Source organism: Zonotrichia albicollis, chromosome 3, assembly GCF_047830755.1.
Source record: "Zonotrichia albicollis isolate bZonAlb1 chromosome 3, bZonAlb1.hap1, whole genome shotgun sequence".
In the NCBI taxonomy this organism is placed as follows: Eukaryota; Metazoa; Chordata; class Aves; order Passeriformes; family Passerellidae; genus Zonotrichia; species Zonotrichia albicollis.
The window spans coordinates 73,457,545-73,477,618 of NC_133821.1; the positions used below are offsets into that span (position 1 = coordinate 73,457,545).

Consider the following 20,074-nt stretch of genomic DNA (forward strand, 5'->3'; position numbering starts at 1 on the left):
GATGTGAGTGGAACTTGCTACTAAATTTTAGAGCAAAATACTGAAGTACTGTTCTAAAACTATATCAGCTTCTGCCAGATATTCCTAAAGCTTAACATCTATTTGTACCTTAAATCTTGAGTACTCTTGTGCTATTGAAACTCTCTGACTTGATGGATCCCAGAGGTGGAGGGAAGATGTTACTGTTGCTGGCAATAGTTTTACTCAAGTTGCCTGGGTAAAAGAGATATTTCTTTGCCTATCCTCAATGTCAATGGCAATTGAATGGCTCTATTACAAGAAAATGGTGCAAAATTCTGTCAAAAAGTGAATTACCAAGACAGGCACTGCTACTAAAAAAGCAGAACAAACTCTGAAACATTGGGATAATTTGTGCACAGTTATTCAAAGGTATCAGCAAGTAGACACTATTTGTATGGAAAAGCAATTATTACAGGAAAAATGCAAGCCTGTAAATGTAGCACATATTGCTTTCCTATGCTTTTTATGTAATTGGTATCATTATGCTACATAATGACACCAATTACTTAAAAATTAAGAACACAATAATGCATACTTCATTTTATTATATTCAGATGGAGTTGCTATCTGCAGCACTTCAGGGCCAGACATCCTTTAATAAATTCTACATGTGCCTTCAGTATTTTCTCTAGGGTTGTATTTTTTAATGCTAACTCTTTTAGTGGGGAATCTCAGGCATAAAAAATTAAAAAGGTCAATTTTATGATGAAACACATGAGCCTGGATATTCTAAGTGGCACCCTAGACTGCAGAAGCTAATTGCTTTTTGACTGAAGAACTCTCTTAAGTGCTCACACTGGAAACAGGTTCATGTGAAAAGCAGGATGCATCTCTACTCTGCTTCCAGGCCTGCTGGGATTTGTTGAGATGAGTGACGCTGTGAAAAATAGAAATCACCTGGAGCTTGTTAATATCATAATCAAGTGAAAGCACAATTACTGCTGTCTTAATCCATCTGTCTGTATGCATCAGCTCCACTTCCAATCACCTGCTTTAGTCACTGGTGTATTATTATTGAGATGGCATTAAAAAATCCAAGGCACGCAGGTTCCAAATTGCTCTATGATCTTCCACGTCAGTCTGTCTGTGTCTGTCGCTTTAGCGAGGCCATTTGTCAAGAAGGAGAGCAAACAAAGGTCGCAGATTGCATGAAGTAAAGCCAAAGTACCTTTGTGTGTGGAGGCTGGCTGAATGATGCCCAAATTTAAGTTAGCAGATTGCAATTTTGACAAGTGCCATTTCTGTTAAATGAAGGGGAAAAAAAGTCAAACAAATGTACTGAATTCTAACAACTCCTGTAAAGCTCAGTAAAGCTCAATAGATGCCACGTCACATCTCTGGAACACTAAGGTAGCTTTGGTAAACAAACATAAATTTGTAGAGTATGATGGCAGTTCTGCAAAAACAATCTGACATGATAATATACTTAGTTTTTTATTTCACCCTGAATGATGTTTGATAGTGTAAGTGATCAAACTGAGTGACAAGAATTCTACATGATAAAATCAAATTACAACAACAACAGCATCAACAATCAAGCAGAACCAACTGCAACAACACATAGTAACTTTTAGTTTAGAATAAGAAAATGCTAACTGAAGCAAGGGCGTATTTTCAAATTTTGGTAGACAAGCCATGGGGAGGAATGTTGGATAGTTTAACAATTGAGACGTTCACCATTTCCAGCTAATAGGCTTCTTCCAGTGAAACTTAATCTCTCTGACATTCCTTTGAAGAAGCTGAATATTACCATGTGAGTTTCTGATTCACTAAATGCTTTGCATAGAAAAATATTAGATTCTGGGATTCATATAAAATATTCTACATCTAGAATCAAAGAGAATCTTAGAAACCATTTTGAAGAGCACCAGAAGAATGGGTATTGAAGGTAATTGTAGATATTGGAAAATAATGGTAGGTTCTTGTACACCCCCTTAAGATATTAAAAATAAAATTTAAAACCAGCTAGCTTTCCAAAAGTGATGATAAACACACTTTTGTGTTTATGTGCACTAACCAGGAGTTGTAATCCCCCAGCAGTTCAAAATTCCTTGCTCTTTTCCAGTTGGCAGTCTGTCTGGGAGAGAAAAAACCTTCAAACAGTCTTTCAGAAGAATATTACTTTTTAATTTCAGTAAAGTTTTGTTTAAACACCTGAAGTTAGAGGAAGAATTATAAACCTCCTGAATGGTCTATGCAGCTGCATATGCTGACTCCAAAATGCCACCAAATCCCTCCATGAGGCAGCTAATGGCACTAATGCTCTTCACACTGCCTTCAAAGTTCCCCCTGAGACTTGTTCAAAGCTCCGTGCACTGAGTCGAGCTCTCTAAGGAGCTATGGATCAGATGGAGCCTGTTGCTCCTAAGTGTGTTAGAGCTGAGGAAGGCATCTTTGCAAAGTTCAGTTCCAAGTTCAGACCTGTTCCGAGATCAAAACCTCCAAATCAAACCTTGCTCGAGTGCACGTGGCTTGTTCAGTCCACTGAAGTCAGCTGCCATCTGCGGCTGCCCTTGCCTAGAAATCCCTTGTCTGGAAATAGCTGGGATTAATTTTGTTTTTCTGGAAGTTTATGAATTCTTGTTAGTTATGGATCTCACTATCCAAGGCAATTCCCAGTAAGTGCATAGAAGGATAATACCTTCACATGACTTTGGAAACAAACCCATTGGACCAGTTGGATTTTTTTGTCTGTGGCCTTTTTTTAATTGTGATTGTTTGCTTGTTTTTTTGTTTGGTTTGATTTGGTTTACATAAAATTACAGGAAACTAACCAGGAAACAAACAAAAAACCAACCAACCAAACAAAAACCCCACCCTCATTCCTTTTTCTTTCTCAGGTTCTTTTTCACTGCTTTAATGAAAATAAATCAGAGTTTAAGGAAGCTAAATGGCTGCACAAAAGAGGTATTTCAGGATAGAAAATACAATGTGCTGCAGAGGGATTTGGTTCATCCACATGTTTAAAAATAATAGAATTAAAATGACTACTACTTCTGGTAATTTTTAGGATCTTCATAATGAACATCTCATAGCAGTATTATTTCCAGAATCAAAAAGAGACTGGAAATGCAGCATGTATTGCTTACCTTTGCCTCAGATATAATCAGTATAATAATTTTTATTGTGACTAACCTCTTCCACTGAGTTGGAGCTTCATAACTCATGTGCAGAAGACATTTTGAAAGACTTGATGCTTTAAAAATGACAATTTGTTCCTTTCAAGTAATTCACATTTCTGTAAAATTTGCTGCATCATTATATTCTGATAGTTGCAGCAGGAAGCAATAATCATGGCAAAAAGAGCTAACAGCCCAGGGAAAAATCCTTTTCTTATGATACACAGTGATTTTAGAGCGATCTTTACAAACCACAAAGCCACTGAAACCTAAAATGTAGGTTCAGCCAGAGTACAAAACAATGATTTAGCAGATTAACGTTTTTGAAGATGAGATCAATTTATGCAGTTTGTAACTGAAAATGTTTGTGAAAGTCTGCCACAACCTTTGAAATGTATCTGGGTTATGTATTTTGTACCGTTGGTACCTAGACATAGCAAATTTTCTGCAGGCATCTCTAAGGGAGAATCAGGAGGCTGCCATCTGAAAATGAGGCAAGCACCACCAGCTGATACAGCAAATGCCATTTAGCAGTGCCAGCTCATGATAGACTCACACAGAAAAACTACCCACCCCCCCTTCTCCCTTTTGTACCTAAATCTTCAGGAAACTAAATCACTTCCTAAAAGCAGGGATGGAGAAAGCAGTCTATTATTCCCTGGCAGACCACAAAGGATTGCCCATATTGACAATCTGTTTTGTGTAGGCAGGCTGCAGAAGCAATAAATCCTATTAACCTGTTCAAAGTCAAATAAAGACATTTAGAAAACAGAACTATTACATGCAGTGGTGAAAGAAGAGCATATCAAAGAAAGGTTAAATGGCTGCACCAGTATTAGATTATGCAGTTACAACTGTAAAATTCCCCCAAACCTTTCTATCACATGCTCCTGCCCTTCAGAATATTAATTATATTCCCTTCAGGCTAACTGGCTGACCATTCAAATATTATCTTCTGCTCTGTCAATGATAATTTTCAATATAAAAAATCAATTTGAAGCTAACAGGACTTCTGTGGAAAATGCTTATGTTATACTATAGTTTTGTTAGTGCACACTTCCTCTGTCGAAAACATATGTCATTTTGTGTGTACAGACCATTCTGGAGATTTACTATAATTATGCCATGATGTGCTTATTGTTATGGATTCAGCAGCCTTTCTGCCTCTCTACCTGCTTTGTTCGAGAGCAGCTGCTAGCTTCAAGCTGTTGCCTGCTTCCAGTGCAGAAGCTGAATGAAGGAGTGCTTTCCAGGGAAGACATGTTTTGAAACAGACATACTGACAATAAACTGGTTCACTGGGGAGGCATAACATTGGCTGGATAAAAGTTGAGTAATCATTCTGTGATAATTTACTGAAACTGGGTGCAATTTGCTTTAAAATAGAAATTCCCTCTGCTGCTGATATTGGACTTGGAGGACTTTTACTGATAAAAGGGTGGTATTTGCTTTTATGAAGTAGCTGATCTTTGGAGATTCATTAAACCTCATTATTTTTTCTTATGCATAAGTGACTGTTAATACTTATTCACTGAATGAGAGGAATGGGAATAATGGAGTTGTCTAAAGCAAGGCTTGACAGTGCTTCTCTTCCTCCAGCTTTCTCTGCTCGTTGTGACTGAATTGAATTGAATTGAATTACTAAGGAAAGCCTTGATAATCTCTTGAGAAAATGGTGAGCTCTTCAGGTGAGGCTGTCCAGAATTGCCTCAATTTCTGTGCCTGGTTTCAATCATGAATCAGATGTGTGTAGTCAGTCCAGCTCCTCCCAAAGCTGCTCTTCCCAGGGAGTGGGGAGGATGTGCTGAGGATCCAGCCCCTTGTCAGTAGCCACTTCCCAGAGCATTCCCAGGAAATAGGGCCATCTGAACAGTTCACCAAAATGGAAGGTAGGGAATCACATCCTAGTCCCAGATCTATTTTTCCTAATCTTTAGGAAAAGAATATGTGGAAAAGGAAACAGTTAAATAATTAGGTGCAAAACAATAGTTCACAAATGTCAGAGATTTCTCCGCTGTGTTCTTGTTACAACCTTCTCGCTGGAAATGGCACATATTAATATTTTATTGACTTGAACCTCTGGGGTAGATTCTAGATGTCACTACTTCATCATTGTGAACATATAAAGAAAAATAAATTCTGTCATTGTGATGTTGAATTCCCATCTATGGAAACAATTGTTACCAGAAGACAAATGCTCCTGTGGCTTTGTAGATGCCTTTTTTTCCTCTGGTTGTGATTATGTACACACAACTGATCTGTCTGATCTGCAGAAAACATGGATGTACTGAAGGAAAATGAAGCAGAGGAAGTCACAACATTTCATTATTAAATTTTATACATTAAGAAATAGCTATTTCCTTTACTGTGCTCAGACCAGAATAGAGGCTGACAAAGCTCAAAGGTAGAGTTGAAAGAATGCTGCCTGCTGGGAAAAAACCTGCTCCAATGGTTTTGAAAACATGAATCACTTTATGCCAGTCTGTTTCAAGCAGTTGGGTACTGCAAAACTGATGTCTCAATAGTGCTGCAGATTAGGTGAAAGGTGCTGCTCAGGGGCACACCTTGAAAGCCCCCAAACACATCAGAAGTGCATGTATGTGCTCTGTACCTGCCCAGCTGGTGCTGAAGATAACATCTATTAAAGAAGTGGTGAGAATTGGCTGATGTCTACTGAGAATACCAGAAAAGAACAGATAACCTCTGATTTCAAGGGAAAGTAATTTTCTTCAGTTAGATGGAACAATGACTTTTTCACTAATGAATATTACCTGCCACTTAAAATCTATGCTTCAGGTGGAAATTTCAGAAAATTTACAACAAAAAGACTCAATTTTCAATCTCAGACTCTAATTTCCTTAGAACTGCAGAAGTCAAGAGCCAAGAATCCTTAAGGCATGTCAACAGAGGATCTTTATCGCATGCATTGTTTTGTGTGCTACATAAGCACTAAAAAACTAAGACACATGATAAACTTTTCTCTCCCAGTACTAGGATTCCAGTTCATGCTTCCTTCCTAAACTGCAAGGTCAGAGTCCACAGCATGACTCAAACACTAGCTGGAGATCTAGATATCATTAGTATTGTTAAATGTCCAGGGAACACCAACTCTAAGTGTGTGATTGCCATGACGTTGTGAACATACAGAAGTGTATATAGACACATTGTCAACTGCAATAACCTACAGATTGTCTTCTGACCTAGAGGCCAAATGGTATAGCACAGCTTAAGTTCACACAAATAAGCTCTTTTTCTGCCTCAGAACAAGATGAACAGATCCAAACTGGCTATCAGAGATGCTCCCTGGTTTGTGCTACCTCTGTACCCATGGCCCACCAGAGTCTGGGACCATGATAATGTCTGATGAATGCATGACAGGGCCTTTAGCAAAAGTCAAGCATTCTGAATAATCATGCTGCAGTTTTTAGGATGAGCCTTGTCCAAGTAAAAATGTACTATGAAATTCCAGAGCCCAAGCAGCCAGCCAAAAAAATCTAGCAAAAAAGCAGGTGCTATGTTAAAGACCACTTGCCTGCATTTTAAATGACCATTATGACACTGTTATGTTAAGACAAAACATTTCAGAGGTGATGCATTTTTCAAAAGAATCATGCTCCTTCAGAAAATTCCCAATTAGCTCTGATCCTGAGATTGCAGTAGAAACTTATCAAAAATATTGTGAGCAGTTTTCTGACCCCAATACCTTGGCCTGATTCAGACACTTATACCAAGGTTTCTAGGGCACACAGTTGCATGAAAGCGAGGTACTTTTAATTTTTTTTCTGGAAGGTAAAGGCTTGTTATGCAGTCTGTGCTAGAAAATGGGGGAAAAAATTGCAGAATTCATACCATCATATAATAGTTTTTATTATACACACACTAAAGAATAGATACATTATTGTAGTGTGTCGTTAAGTTTATTGTATTACTCCCCTATTTTATGTATTGTTTCCCCCTGTTTAATGTAAATGGTTCTGCCCTCCCCCAGTTTAGCCCTGCCAATTATGTTGTCCCCATGGCAACTCCCGCCATTGGGGTTGTCAGTTTTTTTTAGTTATATAATTTCTCCTCCCTCTCCTTCCCTTATATGTAGACTTTCTCTCCTCCCTGGGCCCAGTCAATCACCCCGCACTTCTCCCAACTCTCCAGAATCTTCTTCTCTCTGGGGGTTGTGGTTGGCTGTGGTCCCGGGGCCCCTCCTTTACTTTGTATTTATTGGTTTCCCCATTATGTCAGTTATGTTAAATTCATCCCATCACCCTTCCCCATTGGTTCAGTGTAAACCCCTCCTTTGTACACCCACCCCCTTTATAACCTTGTTTCACTCTCCATTCCTTGTGACACCCTGGATGGTGTCTTGGGTCCTTCAATAAACCTGACTTCACCCCCAGTGAGTGTCCAGCTCCTTTCCTTGTCCACTTCAGCAGCGAGAGCCTGTCCGCAGCCAGCACCGCCCAAGGCCATCCGACGCCGAGGGGGCTGGCAGGGAATTGCAGCTGGGTGTCGGCCCATAACCCTCTGCTAGCCGGACACTGACCTTTTGGCCACCTACACCTCGCCGCAGTACATCTAAATACTTTCTACATTTTTATATTCCTTAGACGCAGTTATTCGTTTTAGTGGGTAGTTACCTCTACCAGAAGCACTCAAGTTGTATTATTGAATTTCAGGAATCTCTCATTGGTCAGTGCCTTCAATACAGGTTCAGTTACAGCTGCTGACATATTGTTTATCTTTGGTGAATTTTACAGATCAGATTTTCAGAAGTATGGTATTGTGACCAGAATAGTAATGACTAAAGCTGCAAAACAGTTCATTCTATGTTTTCGTAACGCTATACTTTTATGTGCTCAGTTCATGTTCTGCTCAGGAAGCTGTGGTAATAGCATACAAAAATGAAATATGAAGCATACTATCTAAAGTATACCATTGAAGTTTCACCACAAATTTGAGAAACAATCATAGTTGTTTTTCTGGTAGTTTTTTTTTTTGTGTTTGTCTCTATTATGAAGTGAGGAAGTTGATTGTATGTTTTATGACTCTCTATATTACCGTCAGGAAAAAATCACCTTAACTCATGAACTGAGTCCTTTTACTTCCAGAACTAGAGGGGCTTCTTCTGGGATATGAAGCAAAATGGCAAATGTCACTTTTGTATCAAGCAGAACAGGACAGTTCTGTAATATCAGCAGGAATACGAAGCATGGAGACACTGAGGTATAGCTGTACTGTGGATGGGGTTTTCAATATTTCCAAGCAGCAGCCCTCACTTTTATTGTACCTTCAGAAGCAGCTCAGGAATGGGGTTGGTGAACCTGGCACTTGACTATGAGTTTTCAGTATGAAGAGGTATTGCTTTTTGTTTAATTACACGTTGTAGAGGAATACTTAGATTATAGAAGCCTGTGCTACTTATTACTATTCTGGTCTTCTCAGTACTATTTTTACATCTCAAACAAGTGTAATAAGCTTTTTCTACCTTGTAAATTTCTTTGTATAGAGAGAAAATCAAATGGACTAGGCTGTTTATCCAGAATCTCTTCAAAGAGAGGCTCACCAAGACTAGGTTAAATAGACCCCAGTCCAATTCATATACCTGTGTATAGCTGGAACATGTTCATGTGCAGCTCTGATGCTATGACAGAGAAATAAAACAGGACTATGCCAGTACCAGAACTGAGGAATAATTTAAATGCCAGCCGTGGGAGGCAGCAAGTCAGAAAGAAAGCATCACCCAGATCACACAGCCCCCGGACAGCCGTGAGCCACTGAACCTGGGGATCCTTAATCTCATTGCTCTGTCAGATCACGGTCAGCCAGAATTCAGAGTCCCCTGTGTCAAGGAACACATATGAGGTGATCAAAACAAATTCTCAGGAAAATTCCCTCTGGCCACAAAGTAATGAGTCCTATGTTCAGCTCTTTGTTTTCATAATTCCAATCCCACTCAAAAAACCAAAAAAAAAAAAAATCACATATGCTATTTGCCTTTGGTAGTTCAAGAAGATCTGTGAGAAGCAGAACTGCTTCTTCCAGTCTCAGCTCATGCTGGTGCTGTTGTTTTTCTCTCCACCAGGGAAATAAACCTTTCAGAGACAATCCTGTTTGCCTTAGTCAGGGGAAGACTGTTTAAAGCTGACTCTTCTGAGTTGGAGAAAACTTGTTTTCAGACAATTACATAGCTTAGCTTTATACAAACACAGCTCATTAAGAAGGGAAGTTTTTAGGGAAATGAATGAGTACAATTCTACTGACAAAGTAACCTACTCATTATGAAAAACATTTATGCTTTGATGTGTAAAATTCAGTTTTCTGCAAGAAGTAGTAAAGAAATGCAGGTAAAATTTGATAGAAGCAATAACGTAATACAGACAGACATAAAAAAATCTCTTACAGAAATCCTTCAAAATACTAATGACATATGTTGTAGCATTATTGTCAAACACAGAAATAGCAATATACTGTGCTCTGAGCCAATGTCAAAGACGCCTGAACCTGATGCCTGCCTGCTAACATGGCAAATCGGTGTTATTAACACTTTACAATGATTCATACCCTCTTCACATTGTGCTGATTTTGCCCGGTCCCAGAGTGAAAAAAAGACTTTCTAAAGTACCAATCTATATCACTGAGAATCAATTTTCTTTCAGCCATTGTATTGCCCTAGAAAAGAACTTTGCCTTAATTAAATAATGTTATTTTTCTCCATTAGGTTCAAAGAGTCACAACTTAATTACATGAGCTCTTGTCTCCTTACTCACATATAAATATTCTCACCACTCTAAAAGCACAGGAAGAGACAGCTGATGTGCAAAGTATATTGTTGGAGATTTTTTCAGGGATGGCCTAGAAGGCAGCTGTGAGGAGCAGGTTCTCAAAGGTTCTCAGGTTATTTTTAATTATAGGTAAAAGTGACAAGCATGAAGGCCTTGAGAGCCTTGCACATCAGAGTTCTCAGGCAACTTTCTCATAACAAGTGGATGTTCTATCTTTGGCTGTTTTGGGAAAGCAAGAATAATTTTGAGAACCCAAATCTTGGTATTGAAAACATAAGGAGGGGTTGGTATGTTATCTCTGACCTATTGTGAGCTCAGATTTTGCAATATGCATGAACTTGATTAACACTGTTATAAAAGGTGATTGATTGATTAATAAATCGGAGTCGATGGCTGACCAACGCAAGGTGGGTCGTCTCCCTCCAACTTCAATAGTATATGAATGAATATTAGCATGTAGCAGAGGTGGAGGCTGTTGACAGAAGGGAGGTGCAGGAAAAAAGTCATCAAGGACAAATCTAAGAACAGGCTTTTATGTGCAAGATGTACTTCCTGCACAATTGATGACCTTTATATTGGGTAAAAAGGACTGGAAAATTAAGACCACAGCATTAGGTTTACTGCTGCATTTGATGTTTTGCAAGAGCTTTGCTGCATTTTGTTTTTTCCCACCATATCACACTGTATGTATTTTAAGCAGAGGAATGGAATATGTTGGTTTATTGGCAGAACATAAGGGCTACATCAATAGTTACTCTTCCTAAAAGATGAATATTATCCATCTGAGCACATTGAAGGCTGTTACTACAGTACAAGTTTTCAGAATACTCCTTTGCAGCTCTGTCAAAGGGAACTGCCTGTTTAATTTTAGAATTTCAGCTTGGATTATCCAGGGCAAACCTATGTGTTGTTTCCACTCATTAATATTTTGGGACACACAGAAACACTCTTTTACTGTTTGCCTCATTCTTAATGACATTATTTGGTAGGCAGCTTTTATTTTTCATGCATTCTTGTGACTACTTTCCAAATCTCCCCTGCCTTTGCTGTTTTGCCTCTCCTTGTATCATGGTGTCTGTCCTGCTGATACATCTTTTGCCTGAATCTTTCAGTCTTGCTCTATAATTTGCTGGTGTATCTGGAGGAACTTCTGGCTTTTTTCTCTACTCAGGTATTATCAATATCTTCTCAAATAAAAATAAAAGTAAAAACACAAAGGAAAAAAAAAAAAGAGATCAAATGTACTTCCCTAGCAGAAGGCTTCTGTTCTCTTTCTGATCTAAATACCAGACCTTTACAAGCTCTCTCTTTAACCTTTGGTGTCCTGCTTATACCCTCTTGATGTCTCACTCTGAGTCTCAGTTTCTGAGGAGCATCCTCCCTCTCCTCCTGTGCCATGTCTTCTCCTTGCTCCTGAAAATGCCCACTGCTGAGATTATTTTCCACCTCTTGCTTTAAAACATCCATTTCTTCTCCTTAGTTTTGTCCTGTGAAATTCACCTACTTCATTCTCTTGCAAGTCTCTCTGTGGCCTGTCCCACCTGGCTTGTCCCCTCCTGCCACTATGAGAGTGCACTGCTAATGAGACACCAGTTTCTTGGCAGCGAATTCCTAAATTTCAAACTTTCACACACTTCTGTTTTTGTCTGCTTTTTAGGATAATTTTCCAGCAGATAAAATTTATCAGAAGTTTACTTATTCTGAATCATAGGACATTTTTATCATGCCTACAGGAATGCTGACAATGGTCAAACAGGAGGTCCAATGAAAATTCAAACTAATATTCCCTCTCTGTCTTCCCGTTTTTTCCTCCTTTCCTTTCCATATGGGCTGGCTGGCTTGTTTTATACTTCAAAGTTTAGTTCTTTTGGATGGGAACCACTGCTTTTTTTTCCAATCATATCTTCTCAGCAATGTTGAGGGCCTTTAAGTGTTAGATTCTCAGTAACATATTTGAGCATGGAGGTCTAAAACACAGGTAGATAGTTCAGTAAATATATTCTTGTAAAAGCAAACTTTTACTGAGTACTCTTATCTCTCCACCCGGGCATGAAAGTATTTAATGCCACCTGTGCTATGCAAACATTAAAGATTTTAAGACTATCCTATTCTAATTATTAATCCTTAAGAGAAGCAGGGAACATTAATGCTATTCTACTGTTCTAAGTGCTTAAATACATACACAGACCACCTTTCCATAATATTGGATTACCTGCAACGTTTAATGGAATTGTCCTGGCAGCATCTTTCTGAAATATTTAAGAACCACTGTTTGTATAGTACAGACAATAATTGGCATGAATTAAGCACCCTGCCAGAGGTCTTATGGTAAGCCTGCAACAGAGCAGAGATTTTGATGCTGGCGTCCTAACTTCATAGCTGTACTATTGCATCTTAATAGCACAGTTATGCTTCACGATGTTTTAAATCAATCTGACAGCATCAGGGCATGAAAGGTACTGTGCTTGATGCAGACTTTGCAGAAATCCAAACAATATACGTTTACTGTAAATACTATGGATGGGTAATTACATATTACAGAGTTTGAAGCATGAAATAATAATTTTAATGATTGAATGAAGCATATACTCAAGCACAAATACAGGAAGGAACAAAAAGAAATTCAGACTAATATATAACACATAAAAGTCAGTGGACAGGATAACTTTGAAAATGGTCAATACTTTTATGTAATAGTTTACTTATGGTTTTATTTATTCGGTATGTAAATTACCATCAATAATGCAGATGCAGTACATAAGAAATGCCTTTCTTCCACTTGTTTTACTGGAATAATATTACACAGTTCATCTTTTCGAGGGCTATATAACTAAAACCCAAACTGGCTAAGGTGATGCCTTCACATTAGTCATATTCCCATAACTCAGGCACTTATCTCCACGAAAATCAATAGATTTTTGAGTGTGTGAGAAGTAAAAGATAAGCATACTAAATACTTTTAATCTTGTGTTGGCAAATAGATTTGTAATTCTGTTACACTTATCTCCAAGGCTGATCTCTAATTTGCATATTTTCAGAGTTTTGATCTACAAATGGGTTTTAATTTGTTGACTTTTGCAAGAACAGAACTTGTGGGAATGAGGGCAGGTCATGCATATCAAAGAGTAAAACAAAGACAAAAGGAGGATGCAGAGAATCTGAGCTCAATTTCTGTATGAAATGCAATTAACATTATAATTTCCTTGTACCACACAAAGACCTTCCTGTACTGGGTGTCTCGCATATTTAGGGGCTTTTTGAAAGATTCAAGAGATCTCTATCTAGGCAAATGGTACAGAGTCTTATGAAATGAACATGAAAAATTTAGACATGCTTCTTTGTCTCTCTTCTGCACTTGGAAAGAGGCACAGAGAGATTAAATGGTTTCAGAAGAATATTGTGATAGATCTGGAAGCAGAACCCTCTGACCTGAACCAAAGCTCAGGGCCTGAACTGAAAAGCCTTTCACCTTCTTTTAAAAGACAGGAGTTCAACGAACTGTGGAAATGAAGAAAATTGTACATAGGCTCTGTAGGTAGAATTAGACGCTGATATGTGTGAGTGCTTAGAAACTGCCAGCTTATGAGACACTTTGAGCTGTGTGACAAAAGGCTGGGATGCAAATGCTATTTACATGCAGAGCCAATGACCACCTTAAGCCCTGACACGACATGCCAAGATTAGCAGTGGTGCATGACCTGCACTGTGTCCCTCCCAAGCATTGCCCTCCTCGTGGAGAAGTGGCAGCTATACCTCCTATTGTTTACAGCTAGGAAGTTTCAGTCAGACTCCACTCTGTAGACGCCATACAGAATGCAGCTCAAATAGCTGCAAATCAAATCCCCATTAGTACCACTGACCTCATTCTTTACCTGGAATAATTCTCTCCAGAGATCAGTCATTTAAGTATATCTATCCTTGATAACCCAGTAGGCCTGAAAATGAAATAGCTTCTCTAATGCAGGCAACAAGAATCAATAGCCTTTAAACACACAAGGACACTTTATTGCCTGAAGCATATGAGTATATGAGTCATGCCATCACTAGACCAGTTCATTTTGGTAATTTGTAGACATAAGGACAGGCAGAGTTGTAGTCCTTGCAGAGCATATTGGATGGATCAGATGCTCAAGACTTGGGAGCTCTGTAAATGAGACTTCCCTGGGAGAGAAGTGCCTACCGGAGAGAATGTGAGCACAGGCTACATTAGGGGTTAGCTCTTTCCAAAAAGAATATTCAATTAGTTGTGTCCAAAAATATGCTTTTTTTTTGCATTTATCAGCAAACCTTTAAATAGCTGTAGCTGTCAAAATGTGATGAAGCTAAGATCTCACCTTAGCAGATTCAGCTATGATATTGATCAAGAATTGGGGAGGGCAGGAAATGAGGGAGTTATTCCATGGAAATACAGAATCACAGATTCACAGAATTGTTAGAGTAGGAGGGGACCTCTGGAAATCATTTAGTCCAACTCCACTGACAATGGAATTCCATAGGAATTCCATAGCCTGACATAAAGAAAAGGGAGGAGGTATGTATTAGAAGGGGGTCTTACGTGATTTGGAAAGTCTGTACCTCTCAAGTACTTCAGCCAATGGGGAAAGATAGAGAGAAATATGGCTGGGAAATAAAGATAAAAAGGAGGTTGAGTCCTCTAACAATTTGAGGGACCCCATGGGAAATGCCCATGACCTGTCCCTTTATTCAAATAAAGTAACTGGACTCCATCTCCTATTTGGATATAAACCTCTGGTATTTCTGGATTAATTTTCCTGACACAAACAGTATCTTCTCTTATTACTTTGTGTTATATGTCACTGAGCTTTACCAGTTAATTCCTCCGTTTCCCATTTAATCACATTTAATATGGGAGTGAATTTACACTAGCATTTCTAATAGGAAAAAATAGCCACAATGGGAAATGTGAAAGTGATGTCAACAGTAGTTGAGCACATGGTTTGTAAAATTGACCCATACTTATGCTGTGCAGCCCTTTACCTGTGATAACCACATTTGGAGTAACATGAATGGGAAAATAACACAGATGTAGTTAGCTACAGCTAGCAGATTACTAATGGCTTGTTATTTTGAACCATTACTCTAACTTGAAAAGAATGAGATTATCCAAAACCACAGCTCTATTTAAAAACAGACACACAAAAAACCTTGTTGAATCAGGAACAGAACTGGGCTTGAACTACATATACCTCGAGTTTCTTGTTCACCGTTCATTAAATTAAAAAATAAAAGGCAGAAAAATTAGTCTAGTTATCTGTTTTTGAAGGCTTGAGGGTAGGAGAGCTCTGCAGAGGAGAGGGCAGGCTGAATCAATGGGCCAAAGCCAATTATATGAAGTTCAGCAAGGCCAAGTGCCAGGTCCTGCACTTGGGTCACAACAGCTGTAGGCACTGCCACGGGCTGGGGGCAGAGTGTCTGGAAAGCTGTCTGTTGGAAAAGGACCTGGGGGTGCTGGTCAACACTGACTCAACAGGAGCCAGCGTGTGCCCACGTGGCCAAGAAGGCCAATGGCATCCTGGTCTGGATGAAGAGAAATCAAGCTTGCACCACGGAAACTTCATGTTGAATATTAAAAAAAAATTATTCACCAAAGGTTTGTTGAGCACTTGAACAGGCTGCCCAGGGCAATGGTGGAGTTGTCTTCCCTGGAGGTATTAAAATATGTGTAGATGAAACACTTAAGTGCAGGCTTTAGTGTTGGACTTGGCAGTCCTGTGTTAAGGGTTGGGCTTGATGATCTTAGGGGTCTTTTCCAGCCAAAATTATTCTATGAAGCTATAATTCCATGAGTCAGGTCTGAGTGATAAAAAATGCTGGGGAATAGATAAATGGAAAAGTCACCCACTTTTTGGATAACTTCGAGCTCCATTATACATTATTTCCCCCAAGCAAACAGTTTTCATCCCTTATAAATTTTCTGCAGTGCAACAATGGATTCCTGTACTCCTATAAAAGATTTAAGATCTTGGGTTTTGATTTTCATGTAAGTGTAACTTTTTCAGGAGGGGAGGGGAGAGGAGGGAAAACCCCTCCCTTTGTAGTCTAGTGTCAGTTAATACAGTTAAAAACAAATTGATGAGTTTGAGTCCTGTGCACTGATCAGGGAATCTATTTTTACTGTTGGTTTGTCTTTTGTATTCAATTTCATATTTAATTTGGCTTTCACAACAATAGCTTTAACTTGCTATTATGTCAAAACATATATTATAGTATCAGGAAAACAGAGTGTGCCATGTCAGTAGTTCTTAGTGCAGTAATAAATATGATGTTGGAAATTTTTGCATGCAGCTATCTTGAACTGGCTGAATGACAACTGAGTTTCATAAGTAAACAAAGACCTAAAGCCAAGGTTTGTGAGTAAATGCCACAACCATCCACTATTCCAGTAAAGACAAGAAGAAATCCTGAAAAGGCGGTGGAATTGAAGTTATTTGTAAACACTTACTGCAAGGAAGATCTGAAGAGAGCTGTGAGCCACTTCTATGTACTGGTATTCAAGGAAACACCCCGAGACAGTGATGTAACGATGATCCTCTGGTGCCCAGTCCGGTGCTGGGGTTACTGAGGTCACGGTGCAGCCTGGCCCATTCTCCATCCACCAGGAACGGTGCATTGAGATGTTAAAGGTCAGAATGAGATCTGTTTCCTGCAGGAGAGCAAGAGAAGAATTAATGTGTGGGGATGGTACTCTGGTATCCAATGCCTCAGCAAGGGATTTCACAGCATGCATAAAGAAGCAAAGAGCTGCAATAAAACTGAGCTGGCACATGAAAGTTAGTGGAGCTTGCCTGCTGCAAGCAGAAGTGGCTGTACCTTGTCAGGCAGAAATGCTTTGGAGCAGAAAAATAATCCTGCAAGCCAGGATCTGTTCTTAGAGATCATGGCAGCCTAGACTACAGCACTCATTTCTACAAATTGCCCATTTTCCAGTGGATACCATAAGGATTGATGGCCCATGTTTTGTTGGTCTGACATGCCAAACTATACAAAAATCCCCTAGAATCAAGCCTTTGTACACTTTAATATACACACATCATCTGCAAGGAGTTTTTTCTCATGGACCCAGCGAAGGAGACCTATGGTAGCTCTGCAGAAATATTGGAGAAGATTGAAGAATCCTGTGCATTTGCTTGCAGGCAAATCTCTTTACAATTTGTCTCTCTGATTTCTAATTTCCTACGATTCTGTAAGGAAAGAGTGAGTGCTGCCTTGTCTAAAGACTACTGGGTGAGGTAGAAAGGAGGGGCAGAGGTGTGCAACCTTTGGCTCCCATACAGCTTGGGTGATGGAGTAACCAGTCAGCCATGCCTTCCATTAGTTTTGCATTTATAAATAGTTCATAAAGGATTAATAAATTATTAATGCACATCATAAACAATACTACGGATATTACTTTCATAAATTATATGTAGTTGCACATTACTTGATAGTGTTACACATAGCTATAACAAAACTATGGACTCTGTGGATTCTGTAATAGCCTACAGTGTTTACCAACATTTTATAAATAATTTATAACTGTAACCTCATTGTAAAGTGTGACTATCTAGTCTGCGTGCACATGTGCTCAGTCATGCAAAAAATTTGCTTTTAAGTAATGTCTTTGCAGAGCCAAACTCTCCCCACACCTAACCTACATTTTTTCCAGCCTGTTGATGTCATTAATAATTAAGATTCTCATAAAGATTTTAAAATGTAACTATTTAATTAGGCTTACCGTGCCAAAATAATAGAATGCTATTCTGTAGCAGATAAGTTGTATTCACATCTCTCTCCCTTCAAAAGAGCCATTTTTTCAGTCTCACTTATTTCACCTTTTTGCACTAACTTATGAAGAGGTAACTCCATCCAGAGAGGTTTTGGATAATGTCACATGTCACTTGATCTGTGATTGCACTTGACACTGCAGTGTAGCTTAATTTTTTTTCTCTGATTTACAATTTGTACCAAAAATATGATTTTTTTTTTAAAAATCAATCGCTATCCTGCATAAGCACACACAGCTATCAGATGGCAGGAGGGACCTAAATATGTTTGCAATTAATAATTACCCTTCATTCCTACAACAGTCCAATCCAGCAAATAATGAGCTGTATGAGAAAATTTAAAATACTTCATATGAATTTAATCATACAACTAACCTAAAGCATTTTTTAGTTTCGATCAAAACTACAGTAAACATTTCTATAAACAATGCAAATTATGCCCAAATATATATATTGATGTATAGTTATATCTTCACCCCCAAAAGCCATCTCTTTTCTCTGGATCCTTCCCTACTAATGCCATAGACACTGGAAAGTGTCTGCCATGTGTTTCTTGGAAATGGGAATTTTTGCCTTTCACCCAACCCAAAAGATTATTTTTCTTTCTGAAGGCTGCTACATCCCCTCAAGTAGAACACGGGTCTTCTCACTTGCTGTAAGAAGTTGTAGAATGGACATCTTTGGAGTAACTTTGCTTAAAGTAATAGATTTATTCCTAAATGACTGAAACTGGAATTCATCATGTTATTGTCAAGAGAAAAATTCAGCCATTCTAGTTACTATGGAAAATTTGAAACCTCTAATCTCTTATCGGAGATGCAGCACAAATGAATATTGTCTATTTCTATTTTAGCATTTGCAATACCTTGAGAAGAATCATGATGGACTAAATATATTTTACAAAGTGCAGACTAGGAATGAAAAATGTATTCCTTGAAAAAGAAAGGGATAAACTGGCGTGCAGGAACTGAGTATGTTATGCATCTGCCAGATGAAGTGAAAATGGATCAAAACTGGGCTCTGTGTGTACAATATCATTTCTCTAGGGGTAGCGATTTTTGCTTACCACAGATTCAATAATCAAAAAAATTATTAGTTAAAGCATAAGTAAATTTCCAAGTTACATGGGAAATATAATTACACATTAAAATATTTAAGATTACATATGTAAATAGAAACTTCACAAAATCTAGCTTTTTCCCATCCCTGAATTTATCCTCAGATGATTTTTTGAAATACTTACACTACTCCTTTTCATTCAAATATTCTTTTGGAAGTTAAGTAATACTAATACTAATACTCATACTCATACTCATACTCATACTCATACTCATAGTCATACATACTACTAATAATATTTCTACTGCAAGTCACAGCTTCAAATCTTAAAGAACTTTGAATCATGTGATTGAGAAGGCTTTTGAAAAGCAGTTGTTACTTTTGTTATGTACTGAGTCTGTTAAGAATAAAGGTAAACTTCAGAAAGCAAACCAATAAAACATGAAATCTGGTTGTGTAAGATTAGACACCATTCATGTCTCAGGTCCAGCTTGGATGGATTAAGAATGGCAATGAAATAAAATCTTGAGAAGTCAACACGTAAGGCAGACCTTGCAAATTCCTATCCCCAAAATATCTGGGATCAGAATAAGCATAGAAGGAGCTTATTAACTACAAAGCTGCAGCACAGCTAAATCTCAGGTATAAATTGTTATGTTATGCTTTGAACTTGCCTATAATCTTCAAGCCATGTCCCTTTCATGCAACCATATTAGCAGAGCAGTTCCTGTTGCTCAGTATTAAAGGTCACCCAGCTTATGAAAAAGTTTCCCTTAGTAAGAAAACACTTAAGGAATTGAATCCCCTTTTAGAACTGTGGAATCCAAGAAGGGGATGATGTATCTATCATTAACATCTCTTCTACTGACAGCATTTAGAACTATTTTTGGACAAACTCTGCTTGCTATTTACTTTGTTCACTGTTTGAATACAGCTTTAGTGGACATAGGCAAAGTCTACAATGGAAGCTGGGGATTTATTATGCTCTCTAGTGTATTTGCCGTCTGTTTCCTTTCCAACATCTGTGGCTCAAACTTTGTTCAGGGAAATGCAGAGAAATGGTCTGATAAGCCTTGAAGCTATGAAAACGAACAAGAATTGTTGATACACATTGGGCAAGCCAATATGTTGTTGTTCAAAGTCTGTATGTCAAGGAAGATTTCATTATCCTAAATTCAACAAACAGCTGCTTCCTTTGTGGACACAGAAATACATCTGTAAGGGCTTTATTGCTGATCACTGTGCTGCTTTTGTAAATTCTGCTGGTATTTGTAAAGCTTTTTAGTGAAAATTGGTGCATTAAAGTAGATTTTTA

General features: G+C 38.4%; 1 protein-coding gene across 2 annotated transcripts in view; it reads right to left on the reverse strand.

Moving 5' to 3' along the window:
• The window catches only part of NKAIN2 (sodium/potassium transporting ATPase interacting 2), a 529,566-nt gene that overhangs the window by 65,244 nt on the left and 444,248 nt on the right, over nt 1-20,074 (reverse strand). For both annotated transcript variants that reach the window (XM_005487754.4, XM_074537869.1), the window contains one exon: nt 16,380-16,580. In XM_005487754.4, the coding sequence (XP_005487811.2) occupies nt 16,380-16,580 (201 nt within the window). The remainder of the gene's footprint in view (nt 1-16,379; nt 16,581-20,074) is intronic.